General features: G+C 37.9%; 1 protein-coding gene across 2 annotated transcripts in view; it reads right to left on the bottom strand.

Annotated features, from left to right (window-relative positions):
- Window positions 1–4289: 4289 nt before the first annotated feature.
- Window positions 4290–23700, bottom strand: part of pcxb (pyruvate carboxylase b) — a 369757-nt gene continuing 350346 nt past the window's right edge. For both annotated transcript variants that reach the window (XM_028039331.1, XM_028039332.1), the window contains exons 23-27: window positions 23049–23223; window positions 22461–22534; window positions 8361–8501; window positions 7444–7545; window positions 4290–6041 (exon numbers count right to left, since the gene is read on the bottom strand). In XM_028039331.1, the coding sequence (XP_027895132.1) occupies window positions 5892–6041; window positions 7444–7545; window positions 8361–8501; window positions 22461–22534; window positions 23049–23223 (642 nt within the window). In that variant the 3' untranslated portion in view covers window positions 4290–5891. The remainder of the gene's footprint in view (window positions 6042–7443; window positions 7546–8360; window positions 8502–22460; window positions 22535–23048; window positions 23224–23700) is intronic.

Raw genomic sequence — 23700 nt, forward strand, 5'->3', positions numbered from 1 at the left:
AATTACTTGATAAGATTTTGTGTTTTTTGCAGTGTGGATGTGGAGTTATAAAGAGAGAGAGAGAGTTAAGTGACACGGCTTATAGACAGTTTTACCTCTTGGCAGCAGCTTGCTAAAGTTTTCGGAGTCCTGCAGTTGAAAGAAATGTGCAGATGTCATTCAGTGAGCTGGCTGCCTGTCATAAATAATCCAACTTTCCAGAAACAAAAAAACCCTGTTGGAGGATAGGGAGGATTTAGGACAGTAGGGAAAGTATTTGGAGACATAAAAACATATTTACGTTGAATGAAATATGACATTGAAGCTCTGTTCAGCTGCTGGGTGAATACCGATTGGGGACAAAATATGAGCACAACATCACCTCCTTTTAAAATGTCTACTTTATGTAACCTGTGTTACGGAACGACATGATTTCTTTGGAGGCGTCCCTCAGGGCTCTTGGCAAACTGTGGTCTGATACGGAAGTGTTTACAAAAACACCTGGAGAAAAACACCTGGACATCTGTCTTGGTTGTAGTTTTTACAGCAGACATAAACAGACAGAAGCGACAGCTTGTGCTCCTTTGCAGAGTTATTTTCCACAAAAGATACAAAAGAATAACAATAAAAAGCTTTTCATTCTTTCTTTGATTTGGAATAGATTAGCTTGTTATTGTAGATTAAAAGGCCTTCCATTAATGTGATCATCAAAGATGCATGAATATTCAGTTAAAACAAATTAATGCTTCGACTACAAGGAAGCCACCGGAGGCCTCATTAAGAGAGAATTTAGGACTCTTTTGTTGTTGTAAATGTGTTTCAATCTTTAATGAACGCCAATCATCAATCAGTGCCTCTTTCAGTTGGTGGAAGCTGCAAGCAGCCACACACGCTTTGCAAAAGTATTCATACCCTGTGAACTTTTTCACAGTTTTACATTACAGCAACACACTTCAATGTGTTCATATGTAACGGACTAACACCAACGTCTGAATCGGAAGGAAAATGGATGAATGAATGGCTTTCTAATTTTTTTGCAATGTTTTGGGGGTATATCTAATATTTTTACTCGTTATTCTTTCCAAAACCCATCATTCTCAATCCTGCTGGTCTGAGTGTGTCTGCAAAGGTCTAGATTCAAGTGGCCACAGATTCTCAACTGTAATTAGCTCTGGACTTTGACTAGGCCATTCTTATACATGAATATGTTTCTACTTAAAACATCGATTTTTGGCTCTGGTTGTTATTTTTCGGATATAAGCTGAACCTCCACCCTGATCTCAACTCTTTTGAGGCCTCTTGCACATTTTCCAGTCAACTCTCCATTGCCAAGTCTCAGTCTAACCAGGTCAAGTCTGGCTTGGTTCTAGCCAAGTTGGGTGCCTTTGCAGCGCGTTCCTCACTACATGGACGTAAATATGGACAAGGAACGTGAGCGAGCAGGAGCTCTGGTCGACGATCTGATGATGTCATTGTGCGTGTGAACCTTTGGCCGGCCAGTTACTCCAAAATCTCTCTGCATATTTGTTCGTTGTGGGTTGGAATTATTGATTTGCAACTAGCCAACCTCTATGGTCTGTTGATTGAAAACGGTGGCTGAGATGTTGTTGTTTGAGGAGTTTGCCTTCGTTCATGCAGTGCCGAAAATCACGCGCCAATCAACGAATGCAGTTTGCTGACAGCTGACAGCTGCTTACGTGCAACAGCCAGCTTGTACCGACCCTGAGGTGGTTCCAAAAAGAGAGACTTTGGCGATAACGTCTGAAAGCACTAATCGTTCTGCAGCCACTTCAAGCAGCGAGTGCAACCATGAGCCCATCCCACCTCCAAAATCCAATCAGCATTGGCCAAAATCGGAAGGTCAGGATTTTTAAAGATTGGTAATCATCTAGAAAACTGCAATTGGTCACTCTGTTTGGTCACTCTTGTCTTAAAACATCTAGAGCACATGTGTCAAACTCAAATCTGGCCAACCATAGCTTTTTATGTAGCCCTCTAGACTCCAAATTGCATCAATAAATCCATCCTGTTTTCTTTCTTTTAAATCCACAAAATTCACAAAAAAAATCTAACGATCTCCAAACCTTTTTCTGATTTCACTGCAAATTTGTTCTCAGAATTGATCAAAAACATTGGGTTTAAGTGACTGCCTCTTCAGCCTTACTTGAGGTCAAGTGTTTGATAAGGAGATTAATAAAAAGTTACATTAGCGTGAAAAATTCCTCACAAATATTTATAAATCAGCACCACAAAATCAGTGTGAAAATATGTCTAACATTTAATTTTAAGAAGCACTTTAACACTTCAGTGGGTTTTATCAATACATTATGGCGCAACCGGCCCTTTAAGAACATTCAGATTTTTGATTTGGCCCAAAATGAAAGTGAGTGATCAAGAGCTTCAAAAACAACTGGATTTATGTTCAAGTTAAATGACAGGAAGGCGGACTCTTCACTAACTAGGTTATAACGGAGGTAATGGGCTGCTCTGGTTTTCTTTTGGGGTATCAAAGTGAATATAAATCACAATTTTAATATTTTTATTTGTAAATAGTTTTAAGAACAGTGCGTCTTTTCCCTTTTCAAATACGCACTACAAGGTGCTACAGATAATTCTTACTTGACTTTACATGTAAAGTGCGTTTCTTTGTTTACTTCATCTTCAAAAGGATAACAGTTCAGGAAGGTGTCTGATTTTATTCACGCCCTGAGAAGAATCTGCAAGTTTTAATCTCCGTTCATCTGAAACTGGATGAATGCAGGCGATGCTTCAGCAAACTGATTCAATTATTGCTTTGTCCCCCGTTATCAGCCAGGCTGCCCTCTAGCTCTCAATTCAGTTATGCAGATCTGATATCAAAGCCGTCATCTTGCTCATTAAATAAATGGGTCAAAACACATAACGTCAGAAAATAGCGGCTGTGCTTCTATCTGGTCCCAATTACACATCAGGATATTGTTCTACTCTGCCAGTGTTTCCTCTCTGAACAGAGGTGAGAGCGCTCCGTTTCTAAGCAGTTCCTACTGCAAACATTTGATCAGCTTCTCCACCAATCAAACATTTTCAGCTGATCAATAGTGCCAGTTTAGTGACAGACTAGACTGATTTAGAGTGGGTAATAAGCACCGTATCAGATGATCTCCAGAATTAGCTTAAAGACAACAAGGTGTCAGCAGATCCACATCTGGGCACACAGGGATTCACTAGTTTGGGAACAGCACCAGGCAAAGGAAATCCTTCAGAGGTGGACAGAGGCTGAATACTGATGAGCAGGCCTGGTTCCATGACGAAGAAAATTAGCTCCAGCAAGCTGCTTGTAAATCACTACGACAGTAATTCGCATAAAAATGCTCATAGCAACTTATTCTAATAGTTCAAACACCAAATATACCCTGGTACGCATTAATACACAGAGTAGAAACCATGTTAAGGGATTGGCACCATCTTACTTAGTGCTAATTAGCATCAGGAAAATGATTGGCTGCTTTGCAAACACCAGCCAATCGCGTGCCAGCTAGCATTGCAGCCATTTCAGCTTCCTAAACTGCATTTTCTTTGGAATATTTTAAACATGCTGGGCATGCTTATATCTGGGCTGCTTATATCACAATATAAGTGTTTCATATCAGTCGATATCGATCATTATCAATAAAGGTTTTGTTTTAAATATCTGCCAAACTGGTCGTGTGACCGTTCCTGTCTTATCCGCAGTTTTTACTCCGCATTGTTTGTTTTTAAGCAGTTATGAGGCACAGTGGTGAAAACTTAAACTTCTGCTGCGCCAGTTACTCAACAGGTTGTTGCTAGGTAACCAAAGAGTGAGTTGCTAGGTAACCCAACAGTGAGTGAGTTAGTAGATTCCACCAACCTCGTTTAGCTAGCAGTGAGAGATTGACCATCCAAAGCCTTTCCTCTGCCTACATCTCCCAGAATACTGTGCAGTTCTGGATGAGAGTTCAGTGAATATTTTATATATTGAATATTCTAGGACAGAATAGTATAAATTGCGATTCGCTCCACGTATCTATCGCGATATATATCGTTACCGATTTATTGTCCAGCCCTATGTTTTGAGAAATTCAGAAAATTTTCCACCAATAATTTAGTCACTGTTGTTAGCTTTAGCTAAGGTTTTAAGAGCCCTGGTGATATTTAGTAGTCTTCAAATTAAGTTATTTCCCAGCTTGTTTAAGACTAAAACAAAAACCTTGAGCATATTTCATAATTTTATGAAACCATTCACATGTAGCAAGAGCGTAGCGATATACAACATCTTAATTTTATAGCAGAACCGAAAAAAGTTAAGCTGATTTTACTTTTACTCCAGTTTATTATCTTTCTTTCACAGATATGGGTACATCATGAGAGTGAGGCTGTTAAAGAGCCACTGCTGGCTACGACGTACAGAGTTACGGTACAGTTTACATTTATTGCATTAATTAATAACGTCTTGCATGTGCAAATATCTTGTAAGCAAATGGTTGGGAGAGGAGGGTGAAGACATGAGATAGAGGGGAAGTAAGGAGAAGAGGAGGAGGGAACAAATCAAGAACAGTCATCTTGTCTTCATCTGCTTAAAACAAAAAGGCTGCTGACTCAGCACAAAATGAAGCCTCAGTTTTATGTTTCTGCTTTTTCTCACAACCTCCTCCTGCTTTACTGTAAACAGTAGAAAAATATGTAACCTCTTTGTTTCCAAACTGTGCTTTAAGGGTGTTTAAACATTCATCCAGGACTAGCTTTAACACCGAGTATCCGACTTTAAGACTCATTCTGTGATTTAATCTCCATGTTTTTACCGGGACACGCCCTCTTCGCAGAGTTCGCCTTTGTTTTCCTCTGATGCGTGCGGCACACAGGGGCCAGCAGGAACAGTTTTTGAGCAGGCGCGTGTGTGAGCATGAATATTTCATCTCTGATTTGAATGGGTTTTTATCTCAGGGGGTGTGCTACTGAGGACTCATGGAGTTCGTCCTCAGATTTGACTTGTTTATTCAAACACACAGACATGCCGCGGAAATATAACGACAAGCAGGAGTCTCCAGGGCCTCCTATTAGCCCGGCTAATTTCACATCATCTGACTGACAATTTATTCATAAGCTGGTGGGGGTAAGAAAAAAAGAAAGAACATGTGACCCCATTAAAGTGACATGCTGTAATCCTATTTAAACCAAGCATTAAAAATCCCCAATAAAAACTGCTCATTGCTTCCTGGCTGTAAAGTGAAAAGGGCAAAACTTGTTTTATGCCACCAGAGACCTCAAACGATACGACAGGTTGGGCGTAAGCAGTTCCGTTTGGGCATTTTAAAATGAATGATTCGGATTTTATTTGGGACAAACAAAAAGACTCCAATGCTGTTACTGATGCAGCAACAGGATGTGTTGGTTATTTGTAGTTGGAATTGCTGTCCTTGTTGTGCTTTGTGAATACGCTTCCACTCTTAAACGCTTGCAGTGATTACACATTCCCAGAATGCAGCGCGACCTTCAGGGATTCAAATTCTTGCCAAAAGGTGAGGATAAAAGCATCCATGATATTTGTTAATACGTCCCCAGAGACTGCTGCTAGCTACAAACACCGAACCGAGTCGGTCTGGTCTATGGAAACAGCATCCGACGAAGTGGAAAATGTTAATTTCAAGTTGGCGTTTTACGACCCTGTTAGTGTTTCACCTGGTTAGCTCATCGTAGTTAAGACTGTGCAGTGGAATGTATCGTAGGTTTAGATATAAAACACACTCCTGAAATATTCAATGAGGTTAGTGAAGCTGTTTCTACATCCATCAGGTGTCAGGATATGCATAGAGCTTCACCACTTTGCTAAACATAATATTTACAAACCGAGGGCCGGCTCTACTACTTCCTGTTTCCCCTCTCCTCTTGCCTTCCTCCTCCCCCTCTTCCTCACTCTACTCCTCGATCTCCAGGATCAGGTCGTCTCCCTCCAGGGACGCCTCCGGCTCCACGTGGACCGCCTTGACGGTCCCGCTCACGGGGGAGTTGACCACCGTCTCCATCTTCATGGCTGACAGGACGCACAGTGGCTGACCCTTCTCCACCTGCAGCAAACAACAGGTCAGATCTACAAGTTAGAAAATCACTAAAAATATGATTTCAGTTCATTTTCATAGGATTAGAGCAGCAACTAGCAATTATTTTAGTAATCAATTATTCTGACCGTAGAAATTGGAACAATCTGCTAATTTTTCATTGAACTATTTAGGCCTTTTTAATACAATATTAGAAATTAAGAATGCACCAAAATGAAAGTTTGGGTCAATGATGATATCGGACATTAATATTGTTTTTATGGCGGATAAATTCAAATTAAAAATACTTTATTGATTCCAAAGAGAAATTACGGTAAATAATAACCAACATTATATATATTTCACAACCGTTTAAACAGAAAGACTGATGACTCCCTCAAAGGTTAGAGCTTAAAAAAGCCAACTGTTCAGAGAGTGAGCTATCCAATCACATAAATAGAGAAAGGTGATCAGCCTATGGTTCTGCTGAAGTGCTAAATGGACAAATGCAGGTTCTACTTTTTTAAGCCTTAAATACATTTTGTTGTGTTTTTGGAGTCTTTTAGAATTAAGAAAAGTTGGTATCAGTTGTTTCTGTAGTGTGTCCAGGTGCCAAGTGCTGCTGAAAATGACAAATGTTACACTTTTTCCTTCCACTCAACCTTCCATTAATATTCGTGGATGCAGCTATGACCGGTTATGATTCTAGAGGCCAAATATGTTTGGCTTAGGCACATAAAAAGAGAAAAAAATGTTTTGCAGGTACTTTAATCGAGGTATTAAAATTGAGGAGTTTATCTACTTAAAAGCATCACATCTCCATCATTCAGCTCCAAAAAGGTAATTTAACACATTTTCTGATGCAATCATGAAATGAAAAGGAAGTTCTTACTTAAGATAAGTTTGATAAATAAAATTTAAAAAATCTTTTTTATTTCTAAGCACCAATCTGCTTTTAGTATTTAATTGGTGGATTAATTTAAGAGAAAATCTGACAGATTTTAATCTGATTGGTGCATTTCTAGAGCAGCAGTCCCTACTTCTTTAGGAAATGCCTGGTTGTTTCCAGTCATATACAATATATTGTGTGGCTTGGAAACTAAAGATAAACATTGGTGCAGCTGTGCTGACACTGTGAAAATGTCAGAGTCGTATTGAAAAGGATCACCACGTCAGGAGCGGTGGAGCCGAAATCCTGACATAATGACACGAACTAAAGCTTGAAGTCTCTCTAAGTCGGCCTGAAACGAGAGCTGCTCCTGATCTGCAGGTGACATCTTCCTGAAATACCTCCTCACAACACGAGCAACCCAGCTGGGTACATCACAGAGCAGAACGGGTCCAAAAGCTGCGATTTGAGTGATGCATCGAAGCTCGAGGAATAACTCAACCCAAGGTGTCAGAAATCCTGACTGAGCAGTTATGAACTGACCTTGGATCCAACTTTAACTTTAACCTCCAGCACTTTTCCAGGCATCGGCGCTCCCACCTGACCTTTGATGGACTTCTGGGCCTTGGGATGGAACTTCATTTCCTGGAAAAAAGCAGTAAAAGTGCAATTCATCAGTCCGCTCAGTCGTCTAAACACGAATGACTCCGTTTATCCTCTCGACTGGGTAAACTGCTGGGCCTCCATCCACACTTCAGATTATGACAATGCATATTAATCAATGTGTTAGCATTAAGCATCAATGTAAATATGCAGGAGTTAGCAGAACAAAACAAAGCAGAAAATAATACAAACATCATCTGTATAACAATAGCTTTAAATTACAATAAATATAAAATGCTCTAACACAAAAAAAACAAAATAATCTACATATTAGCATTGTAGATTACTTTGTATTTTTGGTCTAGTTTCTAGTGAAAATATCTTGCTATACTTGAAATAAAGCAAAACTAACTTCCAAATAACTAAAGAATAATTCTAAATATGTGTAATGCGATATGCAGTATAGGAACGGCAAAGACATGTACGTAACTTAAACGTACGGTATTTCAAAAATAAAAATGCGATTCTCTATAAAATCGATCTTTTTCTGACCTCCAGCCGAGAGACAAACACAGAGAAGTCGACAGGAGTCCTGCTTTTGTCTCCATGAATAAAAATGAGTGGCTCCCTGCGTCGGTGTGGTTTCATACGGTCAGGCCTCAGAATAAAGAGCCTCCTCCTCCTCCGTCTATTAATAGTTCACCCACAGAGATCTATTCATCTCTCTGCCGTCTCATCTATCAGACATCCCTCATTTATCCTTCCTCCGACCGCCGCCATCCGTCAGCATCTCCGTAAACCCACTGCACTCCCTGGGCCGTTCATCCTGGCCGCCTCCCTCCGTGTTTTCGCCGTACCTTCATGGCCACGGTGTCTTTGACCAGCACCGACCGCAGCTGCCCGTTCAGCTCGAAGAACACCTCCCTCTGCCCGCCCTTGTTCAGGTCGCCCAGCGCCAGAGCCTTGATGTGGAGGGTCTTCCCTCTCTCCAGCTCCACCTGGGCAGAAACGAGAGAGAGGAGGCAGAAATTAGATCGTGCTGGAGAGTGGGAATCACTGCAACGCTGCAGCTGGAAAGAGATTAAAAAAAGAAGTTAGCAACATGAGAAAAGAGCAATGTTCCCCCTTGGTGGTGGTGTTACTGCTACATGTTTCTCTAATAAATTCTGCTAAAGCAGAAGCAGCTTCTGTGCTGCGTTCTGTGTTTTACTACTTCACAGTGCAAAGTTATTAAAATCCATCAAGCTTGAAGTTCTGTTCAAGTTTAATCCATTCAGAGGATTTTGAAAAATGATCAAACCTAATAATAATAATCTTTACATTGTTTTATCATATTTTCCTATCAGAAACAAGCTTTCTGGATGAATATAAACGATTTTAAACTTAAACCTACTAGATTTAAGAATACCTCTTCACCGATTTACAAGATCATAAGATGAGCTAATTTAAAGAAAAGAAAGAACAATTGTGATGTGATGCGTTTAAAGGGCCGGTTGTGCCAGAATGTTGATAAAACCTGTTCACAAACTGATAAAATATCAATGAATTCTTAAAATTAAACAACATTATTGATCATCTTTTCAGTCAATAATGTGTAATAGCTCACAGAACCAAATGGCCAACAGCAACAGAGTTGCTACAGCAGCAACAATGGGGTTCAAGGAAAAGAGTAACCTTGTACAACCTGAAGCACAGAGGCAGAATTATCAGTTTGGGATGTTTTAAATGAAGCTTGAGTTATGAGACGTCATTGATTAAAATGCAACAACTAGATTTCGTGATTCTTTTTGTGACTTTTTGCAGTGAAAATGAAAGTGTTCGTGGTACTAATTTGGAAATATTTGCTCTATTTATGACGATAAATGCAACTTTTAATTACTTGCTGTATATATCATGGACTATAATCTGACATCAGTTAAAGCTGAGGCAGCTGTGTAACTCTAATCTGCAAAATTATTGCAGATCTTTTAGAGAAAAATCTGCAATAAACTCCCAGTTGTGATCATTTTTGCGTGAATTTCCATGGTAATTCACAAGAAACTGGAGGGACTGATTAATCTAATTTGGCAGCAAGCAGATAAAAACTACATAGATTTGATTGCTAACATAATATTTAAGTACACTTAATGTTTAGTCTAGAATCTGGTGGGCCGTATGTGGCCCACGGGCCTTGAGTTTGACACGTGAATTAACAGAATGGCCTCAGCATTAAACATGAACATAGACTAAACAATCACTAAAAAGGCTCAAATGTTGCAAACTCTCCAGATGCAGAGTTTAGTCTTAATAGGAACAGCTGTAGGGAGACATCATGCATCATCCTTGCCAAAACGTTCTAAGTGTTTAGACCCAAAGGCGGACAAGAGTTCAAATTGAAGGATGTTTCAGAAAGTAATAGTGAGAGATGAGAAGATGTTTGCCACCAGATGAGACAGACAAAGAGAGAAAGAAAGAGGCGTAATAAAAATGGAGATCAGTGCAGATCTGCAGCGGGGAGTATTTTTGTCTCTGCACCGACACTTAGTTTGGAATATCAATGGAAAGCAGGCAGCTTGAAATAAACAGAAAGGAGAAGGGTGAGGAATGGCGGGAGGGGGAGGAAGAACAAGCCAGCAGCGGACATCTGATAAAAGAGAAGCTGAAATGGGTCGATGAAGGAGCTCGATAGTAAAGATGTAGCAGAACAACAATGCCGTGACACATGGGAGGACTGACAAACAGCGAGGTGTTCAAACGGAATCAGGAAACGTTTCAGACAGACGCAGAGAGGGATAAATTAAGACGTAAACGTCACGGGGGGGAAAGACCTGCAGCAGTGACCAGAGACAGAGAGGCAAAAGGTGCATCTTGTGTCAGCACACAAGGACGGAGTATAATCCTTATCTGGGCGGCGGAGCTACATGTTGAAGGAAACTGTTTACAGATCAGCTAAAGACGAGAGAGACGTTTTCATTTCCTCCAGTCTGACAGTTTCTTTATCTCTGGGATTGTCAGTCTTCCTTTCAGATGTCTTTGTTTGACATCAGAGAGCGGCGGGTAAAAGTCTGTCAGGAATAAACACAGCTATTCAGACTCTGGCGTACGTACAGGAGCGTCTCATGAGATGCTTTCAGTTATTCAATTTGTAGCGAAGCCCAGATGTTTATCACACACAATGTGTGTGATGCATCATTAACCAGTTCATTTCGGTTAATTATGTTTTTGCCTTACAAATTAAAAACTAGAAAATAAAGGCTTCTGCACATTTTCTGCCACACTTTTTCCTTCCACACAACTTTCTTCATTAGCAATGATTTCATTTGGCTTTCACTTACAGTGCAAAGGATTTTTTTAGATTTCAAGACAGAAATATCGATGTGCTGGACGGAGTGAGTACTCAATAACTTTGCATCCTTCAGCTCATCTCCATGGTTACGTCTTCTTTTTGACAAAAATGCATAGAGTCTTTAAGCGCCATGGGCTTAAAGGATCAGGTTGTATAGTTATATCTGTTCCTCCTTTACTTTCTTTAAAATCCTATTTTTTTTCTTCCACTAAACTTCCTTTGAAAAGAAAAAAAGAGCATCTTTTTTAAACACGATGTACCCACCATGTCAATTACCGTCATCTGCAGGTCATAACATGACATTTCTGTATTGGTATTATTCTAATAATATTTCATCAAAATTAATAAATACTAGAAATGGGTTTATTTAATCAATCTAAATCAGTCGTGTCCAAACTTTTTGACATCGGGCCACAAAATTTATTACATTAAAAATTAGTTTCCTCCTTTTTTTGCCTGCTCAAATATACTTTTTTTTATCATTGAAGATCCAAAGCATAAATAGGGTATTTAAGTGTTGCCTTATTGAAAGAAAGACAGATTTGTTTTGTGTCATTAATGTTTTTTCCTATTTTGTCGGTCAAATTTTTTGCATTCTTGACTTGACAAAATTACTTCAGGGGCCACAAATGGCCCCCGCACCACACTTTGGACACCCCCGATCTATACAACATGAGCTTCAATTTCTGAGCTGACGCTTTGAAAGAAACTTTTCAGAGATGCTCTTATTCATTGAGATGCAGCTGAAATCACTCAACATGCAGAGTTTTTGCTCTAATGTGACGGTGAACACAAAGCGTCTCCCGTCTCAGGTGAAGCTTTCGGGAGAAGTTTGCACCCCGTCGCTAACGGACCAGCGCCAGACACGAGTTCTTACAGATGAAACTGGCGGTCTGACGCCCACAGCAGCACTTGACATGTTTTCCTACTGCGAGGGCAAATCTGTCTGTCTGGTTTGATCTCTTTTGAACGTCCTGAAAATCGTGCAGTGTTTCTGATGATGACTAACCCCGGCGATGCTGTAGCCCCGCTGCAGATATGCTAATTACACAGTGCAGCCTTCTGCTTCCTGCATACAGATCAACGCTCTCAGAGTGCAAACAGAGCTGTCGGACAATAAATCACTATTTCTGTGGAGGAAGCAAGCTGACGGAAGTCCTCCAGTCAGGGTTGTTGAGCGGACTTGGGAAGAAGTTAAAGTGGAATCTGTTTCTAGTATTTCATTACTACCACTTCTCCTTTTCTAAAAGTTAATCTGCCTTTCTGCTAAATAATTTGCCTAATGAACCAAAGCTGTATTCCTGAGACAGGCACATTCAGCTACTAGCTACTTACTCAGTAGCTTCTTTTCTTTTCACTTTATACTTTTACTTTTCAAAGTAAATGAATGTCTATCCATTAGCTAAACTAAATAACATTCTCAGCTTGCTATTTTGCAAAAAGTGTACACAAATGTTGAGTTATAAAACCTGAAGGATAGCGTCCGAGTGCAGCTGACTTAAAACCACAGACAAAAGCAATAACACACATCAGGAGTTATTGATATGCCTTTACATTAGCAATCAGCAGTATGTCTCTGCTAATACGCCTGTGTGTTGCTAATAGCAACCCCAAAAATAAACTGCAAAATACAGAGTTTTGCATATGGGGAAGTTTAGGACTCTGATAGGACAAAAGAAAATATAAAAAAAGCTGAAATTAAAGATTCACAGAGGAACTTTGTAGCCGACTTCTGATTAATTAATTTGTAGAGTTTATTCCAATTATAGTACATTCTAATTTCTCTATAAAAACCAAAAGTTCAAAGAATATTTATATATATATATTTTTTATTATTATTCTTATTATTTTATTTTAACGTGTCTGCCAGGGTGGCAGTCAAAAATTGTTGAGTGCCATAAGGAGAAGCTCAATGGGTTTATTACTGTCACAAGTGGAGCATCACAGCTTTGGCTATGACATAAAACTTGATATAAAACTTTATTGTAAAGTTCTTTGGATTTATTGCTGTATTTGCGGGGGGGGAACCAATGAGTAAAATGTTTGTTACTTTAAAATCAGGGCAAAATAAATACAGTTTACATTATCAACATTTGAGCCAGTATCAACAAATGTTCCTCTAAATTATGCTTTATACTACTATTACTCAAATTAATGTCAATAGTACAGCGTGGTGAAAGTACTCCTAATAGTATATACTTTAAAAACTTACTCAACTAAATGTATCCATCTTTTATTACAAGATGTTTAATACGGTTTAAAATATCAACACTCATCAATTTGTTCATATTTTGAAATATTCAACTGCAAAGCTGCTCTCTCACACAGTGTGACGTCACCTCTGCTCCCAATTTAAATAATGACCAATAACCAAAAAGGCTTCTTAGGGCTCCTTATGTTGAATTAATTAATTAATTAGTTGAAGTTGAAACACATTAAACTATCAGATAAGAGAAAAGATGGTGATCGTTTTATCATTTGATCTCTTCATTAAATCAGGGAATCATTAATGATTTTAAAATCGCTATGATTAATCATCCTCCAGTTCTTCCCACCTCCTGTTTGTGCCTCCTGACAGCATCATGCATGTTTCGTATCAGTGATTCATCTGTGGCGTCTATATACAAGCCTCACATGCTGGGAGCATTTACCTAAAGAGGCCCTCCGAGCGCCCGGCTCCAATCTGTCACATTCAGCTGCTTATCTCGTTGCCGAGGCTACAACTTTCCGATAGAGCCTGAATCTACTCTTTGATAGGATTTCATTAATGACTCGCGTCACCTGTGGCAGAGAAAGGCTGCCTTCAGAGTCACGGTGTGCACAAGTCTGTCCCTGCTTCTGAAAGCCTGCGTTTATTATTCTGCCATTATTGTGAGTCATCAGCATAGCAGTTACAGATGGTTTAGTGATCTTTGTCCTTTTTGTGCGACATGTACACTATGTGTGGGTTAATGATAATGGAGAGGGTTGTCATCAGAGTAATGCAAAAGAGGCGTTGCAGGAATTTTAAATACCTTTGGCTGTTCAGCCTAAAATGCTTGAATCCATGGATGGACTGTTCAGCTACTAATAAAACGATTTGGCTTTAAAATTTTATCGCGAAATTTTGTGGTACAATTGTAATGATTAAGATTATGATTTAAAAAAAAATATTTATTACTTATTTCTCATGGCATGGCACAGCATTCACAGTAGGGCTGTAACGATTCCTCGAATGATTCGAGTACCTCCATTATTAAAATTCCTCGGGGCAAATTTATCTGCCTCGAAGCTTCGTTAAATTACAATTTATCATTTAGAGCACCGTGTTCTGGCCGTGTGACTGATTATGTTGCGCAACGTTCTTACTTCCACCTCTGAGTTGGATGTTGGGTTAGTAGCATAACATCCAATTTTTAAGTTCATTGTGGTTGAGATTTCATTGATTGATGATAATGTCTGGGTTTTTATTGTTTTTTTGGCAGACCAATTAGCATCCTTAAATTGATTGGCACGATGCCTGGAGTACGGCAGGTAGGTAGGTAGGTCATTTTATTGATGGAGCACGGCAGCTTTTCTCCTCCCAGAGCTGCTGCCTGGTGGCAGTTCAGAGCGAATGGCGGGGAAGAGCGCGGCAGGTGTATTTATACAGGTGAGGGGATAAACTGAAAATGGTTGGCTGCTGTTCTGTAGTTGATGCTTAACGCAAGTAGCTTTATGGACGAACCAGAAAATAAATTTACCACCTTTAAAAGTGTTGCTTTACTATTAAATTGCATATAAGTTCATATTTTTGTATAATTTTTGTCCTGGTTAACTTAAAAATGGAGCTATTATTGTAATAGGTACATTTTCTAACTGCAGAAAAGTAATTGTAGGGATGCGCAAATATGAAAAATTGTCTTGATATCCAATATCAATACTGCTGTTATGGTAGAAATGACCAATCTTTTACTTTATCAAATTTTTTATTCAATTAGTCGTACAATCGATAGAATCCTCGATTACTAAAATAAGCGTTTACAGCAGCCCTAATCTATAGATCCACAAACACAAATATTGCTCTTGAAAAATATTCCCATTTGAAATGGGCTCCTTCAGGTCGCCACCTACTTAAAATAAAAAGTGTGATTTATATCACTAAGCTTCACAGTACAGCTACTGTAATTAAATGCAGTAGATGTACTGCATTTAATGACATGCAGTTACTGTACTGTAAATGTACTGTAAATGCATTTACAGTAAATTGTATTCATTTACAATATCAGTAAATGAATAAATATTTACTGAAATGTATTCATGTTCTCTGGGGTTAAACAATAAGCTTTACAGATAGAAATGCCTACTTTTAAATATTTAAGATTTTCTATTAAACTTGACTTCTAAGAGACAGTCATCTTTTGAATAGATAAGAGCTCTTTATTTTGTTATAAAAATAAGTATCAGTTTTCCTGTAAAACGGAAATAAAGCCATTCTGGGTAAAATCATTGGAGTGTGAATCTTTTCATACAGCACATCTAAAATATTAGAAAAAAAATGCAGCTTGAGCAGCTGAAGTACCATGAGCAATCCTACTTGACAAAATTTGCTGGTGAATTCAAAGGAGCCAATCCAGGAGCAGTATTTACTTTCCTTTATGCTGATTGGCTGATCCTCCAAGATCGGACACAAGGAAAACTGTAGATGTTCGCTTTTGCTAAGAGTTTCTACTGTGCATATTAATTCATATCAAGGTGTATTTAATGTTTGAACTATTAAAAAATAAGAGATTTTGGAGGGATTTTAAAGTATACATGTTTCACTGTATCCATTTTTACATGTAAACAAGAAAATCATAACCTTTGTTGAATTGACATTTTGACAAAAGAGAGTTCCAGGAATTGAAATTTAAAATAACATTTTGGGTTTCCTGTAAAACTCTTACCTTTAAAATAGAAAAACTAGAGTCCAGCCTTATTCTGAAAAATGTTTCTGCACTGCAAAAACACAAAATCCTACTAAGTAATTTTGTCTAGTTTCTAGTGCAAATATCTCCGTTCACTTGAAATAAGACAAAATATTTCACAAGATATACTGGCTTGTTTTAAATCAATAATTCCTTAATATTGAACAGTTCTAGTTTATTCATTTATTAAAAGACATTTTTTTCCATGTTATAAATGAAATAATTTCCCAGTAGAACTTGTACTTTTCCATCAAAATTAAAGAATTATTGACTTAAAACAAGCTTCTATCTTGTCTTAAGATATCTGAACTAGAGTAAAAATACTTGGTAGGATTGTATTTTTGCAGTGTAGGTATGGTTTTATGTAACCTACTGATTTATTTTGGCATTGTGATAGAAATCTGTGTCATCAATGGGGTCAAATTGGTTAGTTTGTTTTTGTACGGTGTTTGCTGTTACAGTTTATGTTTATTGGCTTGTGAGCCTAAAGAGGTTTGATCCAACCTAACTTGGCAGAAGGAAGCAGAGATGAGATTTAGATTACTCTGCAGAACCTTTCAGAAATACTTCTGAAATGCATTCATGCAGCACAAAAACAGAGCAGTCCAGTGTTGAGATTTGAAATGAACTACTGAATGTAAGTAAAGGATTACTGAGAGAGCTTTTTCTTTCTTTACACACAACTCTCAGGCCATAAGCAGCTCCCTGCCTTCACTGTAGAGTGGTGCTTAAAAAGATTTGCTCCTTAAATCTGCCCTGATAACCACTCAGCCTGTCTCGGTAGCAAAGTGTTATCTCTCTCCGTCTGTGCTTTGTCCCGACCTCCTGCAGTTCAACAAATCAGCCAGCGCTGCAAAAGCTGCCACGCTCCGCCGCAGAAATAAACGTCTCTCTTAGGAGCGCCTAAAAATTACCCAGGCAACCTGACAAACGCCGCCACCTACATGATGCGTCTGCTCACACTCCACCGTCTCGTGAGAGGAAGCCGAGCTGAGCCAGTTGGTGCAGTCAGCGGACTTTGATCCAATATTTACTGTAGACGGACGGACTGCTGTAATTAACTGAGCTTTAAAAAATTATTATAAGACCCTTAGCCTGCAGGCAGGAGTTAGATTATAATTTCATGCTGCTTGTTTTAAACCACAAACTGTTTTTAATTTACATTAATTTTCAGATAAATCAAGAAGTCTTAAAAATGTAAAGTTGGTTTTTAGTCATGTGGAAATTTTTTTTTTTTAAAGATAATCTGACACCAGCAGTGATTTTAATTTCTGTATTATTGAAGATAATACGTTTAACTACTGATATGTGTTGCTACAGTCCATCTAGCTTCAGATGTGGATATTTTTTCTGGAAATGACTTCATGGCCTACAGTATGATCCTGTTGCTCATCAGAAAATAAAACTAGTTTTTTAAAAGTTTTTGTGCTTTTTTTTTAGGCGGTGACAACATATTTTGTCTTTTTATTTTACGCTTTCAAACATTGCAGCAACATGTTTACTCACAATATTGTATGTTTGACAGATTAAGTGAAATGCAGATCAGATGTTTGGGTTTGGTATTATCGCTACATTGCCAAAGACGTCACAAACACAAACTAAATGCGTTTAAATCCATGAATCACCGCGACTCAGTGTGTATTCAACAGAATATGATGCAATTCAGGAAAAGCAATGATACAAAGCACAGTATGATGAGACAAAATATTTGGTTTATCACACCAAAAGAGAACTTAGCAATATTTCTGGTGAAATCAAAATTTATTTGTACATAAACTGTTTTAGAAATTAAAAAATTATTTTGCTCAGGTTTGACTGATCCAAAAATTCAGTTTTCACTGCTCAAAGCAATGTAAGTTTTAAAATGCTCAATTTTATCATTTCACAAACTGTTTTAAAGAGTCTCTTTAATTGTAGAAACATCCAGTTCTGGTTTGATCCATCTAAATATTCCAGAATGGACAGATTTCACTTTCACTGGAAATATCCTGGTGAATTAATTCCTGCGAGTTTCAACACATAAGCTGCTAAAAGTAAAATCTACCAAATAAAATACACATTTATCATAAATACACCAAAAATAAATCTGTGGAGTTTGATAAATCTGAAGCTTTTAGCAGCTCAGCAATAATATATTTTAAATTATGAACATAACGAAGGCTTTTTATACCTGCTTTAAAACTGTAAAATCTAAACTTTCTGACATAATTTGATGAGTTAAACAAAAACCTACTTAATGTTACCATAACTGAGGCTGTGGAGAGAATAAATATTTTACAAAATGTTAATGAAATCATCAAAAGTAGTTCAATCCTTGTAGAAAAACAATCTATAAATAATCTTATCTCGCAAAAGAGTAAAAAGAGACTTGAAATTTTGCGTTATTCTAATGAAGTTGTATAATTTTCGGATATTTTTGGCCTTCCAGTTTGTCGGTCGAATTTCCAAAAATGTCCTCCAGAACGCATTTAGTTTTCTCCTGGTGTAAAGTTCAAGATTTCTTACGGTTATTTGGATAAAATAACCTGAAATCTACTTTAAGTTGGTGCAACTGTTAAGAACGACTTTAAAAGGTAAAATAAAAACGTTACAACAGAAATATAAAAAACTAATTTTCACGACGAGACAGTTTGAAATGATATTTTTTCAGAAATACAATCTCTTATGTCGTTTGTCATTCCAATGCTGGGATCCTGTTTTGGACAAAAATGGAGGACGGTGTATTTATCTACAGAGGTGGCCCTAAATTAGCAACACCAACATATAAACAGAGTGGAAGCAGAGCTGCCTCAGTCCTCATAAAGAAAGAATCAATGAACATCAGCCTGGAAGCACTCTGCTGAAACGAGCCTGTAATTAAACACTGTTACCATTCGGTCACTCTGAATAAGTAAAATCTCTCCACGCGAACCCTGAGAATTTAAAAGAAGAATCAAAGTAAACAGAAAACGTGTAGCTGAATGATGCGCTTTCCTTGGTCGTGTTGTTTAATGCTGCTGAAAAGATGAGCTTTCTGAATGTTGTGAAACTAGAGAGCATAAAGGTCATGGCTTCACGTTTCCTCCCCACCACCACAAAGGCAGATGGTAATTTCATTGGTGAACCTTTTAACTTTGGTTTAAGCAAAATAAATAAAAATATTCATGATATTACAGCGGAGGGGAAAGGCTGTTATTATTCAACTAACCTTGCAGCCAAATTCAGAACATTGCTTTGTGAAAGATCCTGCTAAATGTGGATTTTAATAACTTGTTTAAACTGAAGTACATGCAAAGAAATGAAAATAAGAAGTAATACATGGGGATATGTATTCATGTTATTTTTATCTTATTAAAAGGTGGAAAACTTCATACTGTAAAGGCCAGATGACCACAAAAACATAACCAAGAGCCGATCCTTGATGCTTTCCCACCTCGATGCAGCACACCTCACCAAATCTCAATATTAAGATTTTTTTATTTAAGCCTTTTTTATGCAATATTAGAAATACATTAAAAGATGCAAATAATAAACTTAAATTCCCATTTTAAATAAGAAAATGCGGCAACATAGTATCCATTTAACTTGATTATTTGTGGCAAAGGACGCATCTACAGCTAAACATCTAATATCAACATGTGAAAAGCTCAGTCAATAATAATTGGATAGCATAATCTGTGTTTATTTCTACAGTATTTCAATGACGTGAAGCTAAAACTATACAACTTGAGGAGTTTTGTGCAGAATATATTCACAAATAAAGAAGGTTTTTATCTTAAATGCAAATTTTTACAGTTTTGGTTTATTTACTGCTCTGACTGTGGCGTTATTTCAGCAGTTAACCTTTTTTGAGTCCACACTCCATTTAGCAATTAATAAATACTAAATTAAATGACAACTACAGCTCTGGAAAAAAATTGAGAGACCACTTAAAATGATCAGTTCTCTGATTTTAATTTTTATAGGTATATGTTTGAGTAAAGTTAACATTGTTATTTTATTCTATGAACTACTGACAACATGCCTGAAATTACAAGCAAAGATTTAGTATTTATTTTCAGAAAATGAGAAATGATCAAAATAACAAAAAAGATGCAGAGCTTTCAGACCTTAAATAATGCAAAGAAAACAAGTCGATATTCATTTATAAACAACAATACTGATGTTTTAACTCAGGAAGAGTTCAGAAATGAATATTTGATGGAATAACTACGAGGTTTTCAAAGGGGTTCAGTGAAGTGGGCTCTTAATTTTTCCAGAGATGTATTTCAATAATCGATTAATCTGATTAATCATTTCAGCCTACTACTCCAGCCCTCCTTATGCAACACCACATCTCCTCTCTCTGCACTTTCTCTAAAGCTGCAGACACAAAGCCGCTCTCTGGCTTCTCTGTACTTTTCCATCAGCATCCTTAAAGAAAAATATCGTCTCCTTCTTGGCATGAAACCATATTGATGCTCACTTTTGACCTAAACCTCGCTCCCACAGCTTCACTGTATGACTCATTAGCTTTATTCCTCTATATTTGACCCCATTCTGTACATCTTGTTTTTAAAGCTCCTCACCACAAAACGTTCAGCAATATTGAGCATTTTTTTCAGTATTTTCTCTGCTGCTCTCTAAAGCTACCCCCCAGGACGCCCGTCTTCATCCTCTAAAAACAGAAGTCACTGTTGTCTGTTGCTCAGGCTACCGCCAGCTGTCTGTCTCTGTTCAGCTCTTTCTTCAGTCTGGATTTGAACTCTTCAGTCATAACTTTTTGCTCATCAAACAGCTCTCTGCTGTCAGTCTTGTGAAATGCCCCCCACTGAGCTGCACTTTCTGGTTAACAAAAAACAGCCCAGTTCAGAGAGGAACTTTCTGTCAGAATCAAAAGTCTGCAGAATATTTCTGCTGAGTTCATTCAGTTGTTAGGGTTAAACCAGGCTGGTGGCAGATGCCAATACATCAAGAGGAAAGTTTTAGATTTTACTCCTTTGCTATTTGCTCTGCTATTTATATGCAAAAAGAATTTTTCCTGATATTGTGTCCCTTTTTCAATCTATATTCCACCCACATCAAATATAGAGCATGCAAACGGCAATCTTCAGTCAGTGTAAATTAGTTTTTTCTCACCCAATCTCTCCTAACTTGGTGTTTCTTGCAGTTTATCACATTCGTGTAATTCTCCAGGCTTCCGAGTCCTTTACAGTGTTATAAAATCTAAAAGTACAAACCTTCTCTACAAACTTTGGGCAGATGTTTCTCAAATGTGACGTAGTGCCGATAGAAAGATGAAGCGCTTCGCTTGGCTGAGGTTGTAGATGTACTATACAGATAAAAATAAACTTTGACTTGAAAATAAGAGAGAAGAAGAAGGATGGAGACCAGGGAGAAGGAAAGGACAGAAACTGTTGAAGGAAGCAGATGAGGACACAAGGAAAGGAAGACTTTAGGACAAAAGGAAGGACACCAGGAAGGAGTTAGATAGGAGAAAGGAAGTATTATATTTTAAGGAAAGAAGAAAAGAAATAAGAGAGTCGGGATGGCAGAAAGGACACAAGGATGGAAGAAGAGAACGAAACAAAGTAAAGAAGGAAGAATAAAGTAGAGATATAGTTAGGAAGATGTAAAGGAACAATAAGAGTTAGGAAGGCAGGGCTCCAGAAAGGTCATGACATTTAGACAATGGAAAATGGAAGAAGTCAGCAAATAGTAATACAGTTGAAAACAGAAATTTACGTACACAGAATAAAAAGACAAACGTAATTATTTTCTCACTGTCTGAAGTTAAATCAGACCAAACTTTTCTTGTTTTAGTTTGGGTAGTGTTACCAAAATTATTTCTATTTGCTAAATGCCAGAAAACATGGCAAGAACTTTTTTTAGAGAGAGTGTTTTGTAACTTTCCCTGAATTCAAAAGTTTACATATATAACAGCGTTTTATTTTAACAATATTATGAATGTGAAGTTTGTCAAAATGTGTTTATTTATTCTTTGAATTTATTTTGTTTAGTCAGGTTGTTTCTTCAGACATTTATTAGTGTTTTAAGTTCTGTTACGCTGCTCTTGGCAGTTGGTGGTTACCGTAGCAACCAGTAACTGACAGCTCCTCCCCCTTCTTTCTGTTGCCGTCGGTAACTGATATGTATTAGAATCAGCTCTGTGTTTTCTTTACAAGTATTATATTTTAAAATATAAGTTGGACAAATTTGATAGTGTACAGTGTTTCATGAGTAAACTTGCTATGTTTTGTTTATGTTTTTAATGTTGTCCATTTTAGCCTGGTTTAATTTTACAAATACTAACTGCTGCTAAGTGCTTATTGGGAGCTATTGTTTGTAGTTTGTTTAGGGTTTTTTATTATTTAATTTAAAGGGGCAGAAGCTGCTATTTATTTGTTCGAATACATACAGTAAACCTGAGTGTGTTTGTCACACCTACTGGACCTGAGACGAACATTGAAAGGTTACACGGTCAGCATCAGAGATAACTGTCTTTTAAAATGTATGGCTTGTGTTTGCAGCGCATTATAATATTTTCAGGAGTGAAAACAATACACTTTTTATCTTAAAATTAAGACCAAAATTATAAAACAGAGCTACACAAGAGAATAAAGTCAATGTATAGCAACGCCTGACGGTTTAAATTCCCCTTCAAATAGAAAATATATGCCTTCATAAGATTTTTATTAAATGTTTTAGCTTGCAGATGATATAACAACTGTGTTAAAATCTAAAAATACCTCAAACTCCTCTGCAATCTTGGGTCCATCCAGGAACAGCCTGGTGCTGAGGCAGTCCACTGGGCCAAAGTTAGCTGAATGAACAGAGAAGGAGATAAAATAATTGGGCCTAAAAGTTTGTATTGTTGTTAGATTACCTTAACATTTACATGGAAGTGCTCATAATCACACAAAGAGGCTGTGAGCAGATGCAGTGTGGGAAAAAAAGAGACTAATATTATAAACCAGAGGTGTAATTAGCAGAAACTCAGATGAGATTAGTTCTGTGGCTGTGTACATTCTTCAGCAAAACTGTGAATGAAGCACCTCGGGCTAATTATCGAGCCTCGTAAAGGAGCAGCGGTGGTTTATAACCATCAGCGCCGAGCTTCTGAACACTGCAATAAAGCTGGGGTTAATCCAGCTATCTGAATGATACCGGAGCTGCCTGGATTCTTCTGAATCACTCACAAGCGCCGTCTCTAAAATGCCAAACAAAATCATTTCCAGCCAGTGGTCTAATGTATTTCCAGCTACACTCACAAAACATCAGAACTAAGGGTTGCATTAAAAGCTAAAACTGATCTGGTAGCAGGTTTGCTCACTCACAAGTGAACTCCTTGAACTCCTGGAACACCTTGGGGTACATGGCTGCTGACATCACATCCTCCGGTGTGATGTCATCCCCATGCGCGGCTCGGAGTCCGTCCTCCAGGGTCTTGAAGTCCATCGGTGACAGAGAGGCGCCGGGACGACCTTCGATACGTGGAAGGGACTTCAGCACCTGGGATTAAACACGGTGAGAGGATTTAGGAAAACCAAAAAAAAAACATACATCTGTTTTCTGTAGAACGCCTTTACAAACAAATGAACCAATACCTTGAATCTGAAACCAAGTCTTCCAGAGAAACTAAACCAACCAACCGATGTAACTCTCTAGTATTACACCGATTTGAATGGGTGTGCATAATACAAACATGACACTGTGATAAACACGACATAACTCTCAAAAACATGAAGGAGTCTTCATGAATGTTTGTCATTCAGTAAATATTGACACTTTTAAAGGAAGTTTTAATGCAACTTTGCGTAAAAATGTCGGCCTTCTATCACCTGAAGAACATTTCCAGGACTAAAGGACTAATGTCTCAATAAGATGTAGAGAAACTCATCCATGCATTTATCTTTAGTTGCATCGATTACTGCAACAGTGCCTTTACAGACCTGCCTAAAAAAAAGCTGCTGCTGGCGTTCTGACTAA

This window comes from Xiphophorus couchianus, chromosome 14 (genome assembly GCF_001444195.1).
Source record: "Xiphophorus couchianus chromosome 14, X_couchianus-1.0, whole genome shotgun sequence".
NCBI classification, from domain to species: domain Eukaryota; kingdom Metazoa; phylum Chordata; class Actinopteri; order Cyprinodontiformes; family Poeciliidae; genus Xiphophorus; species Xiphophorus couchianus.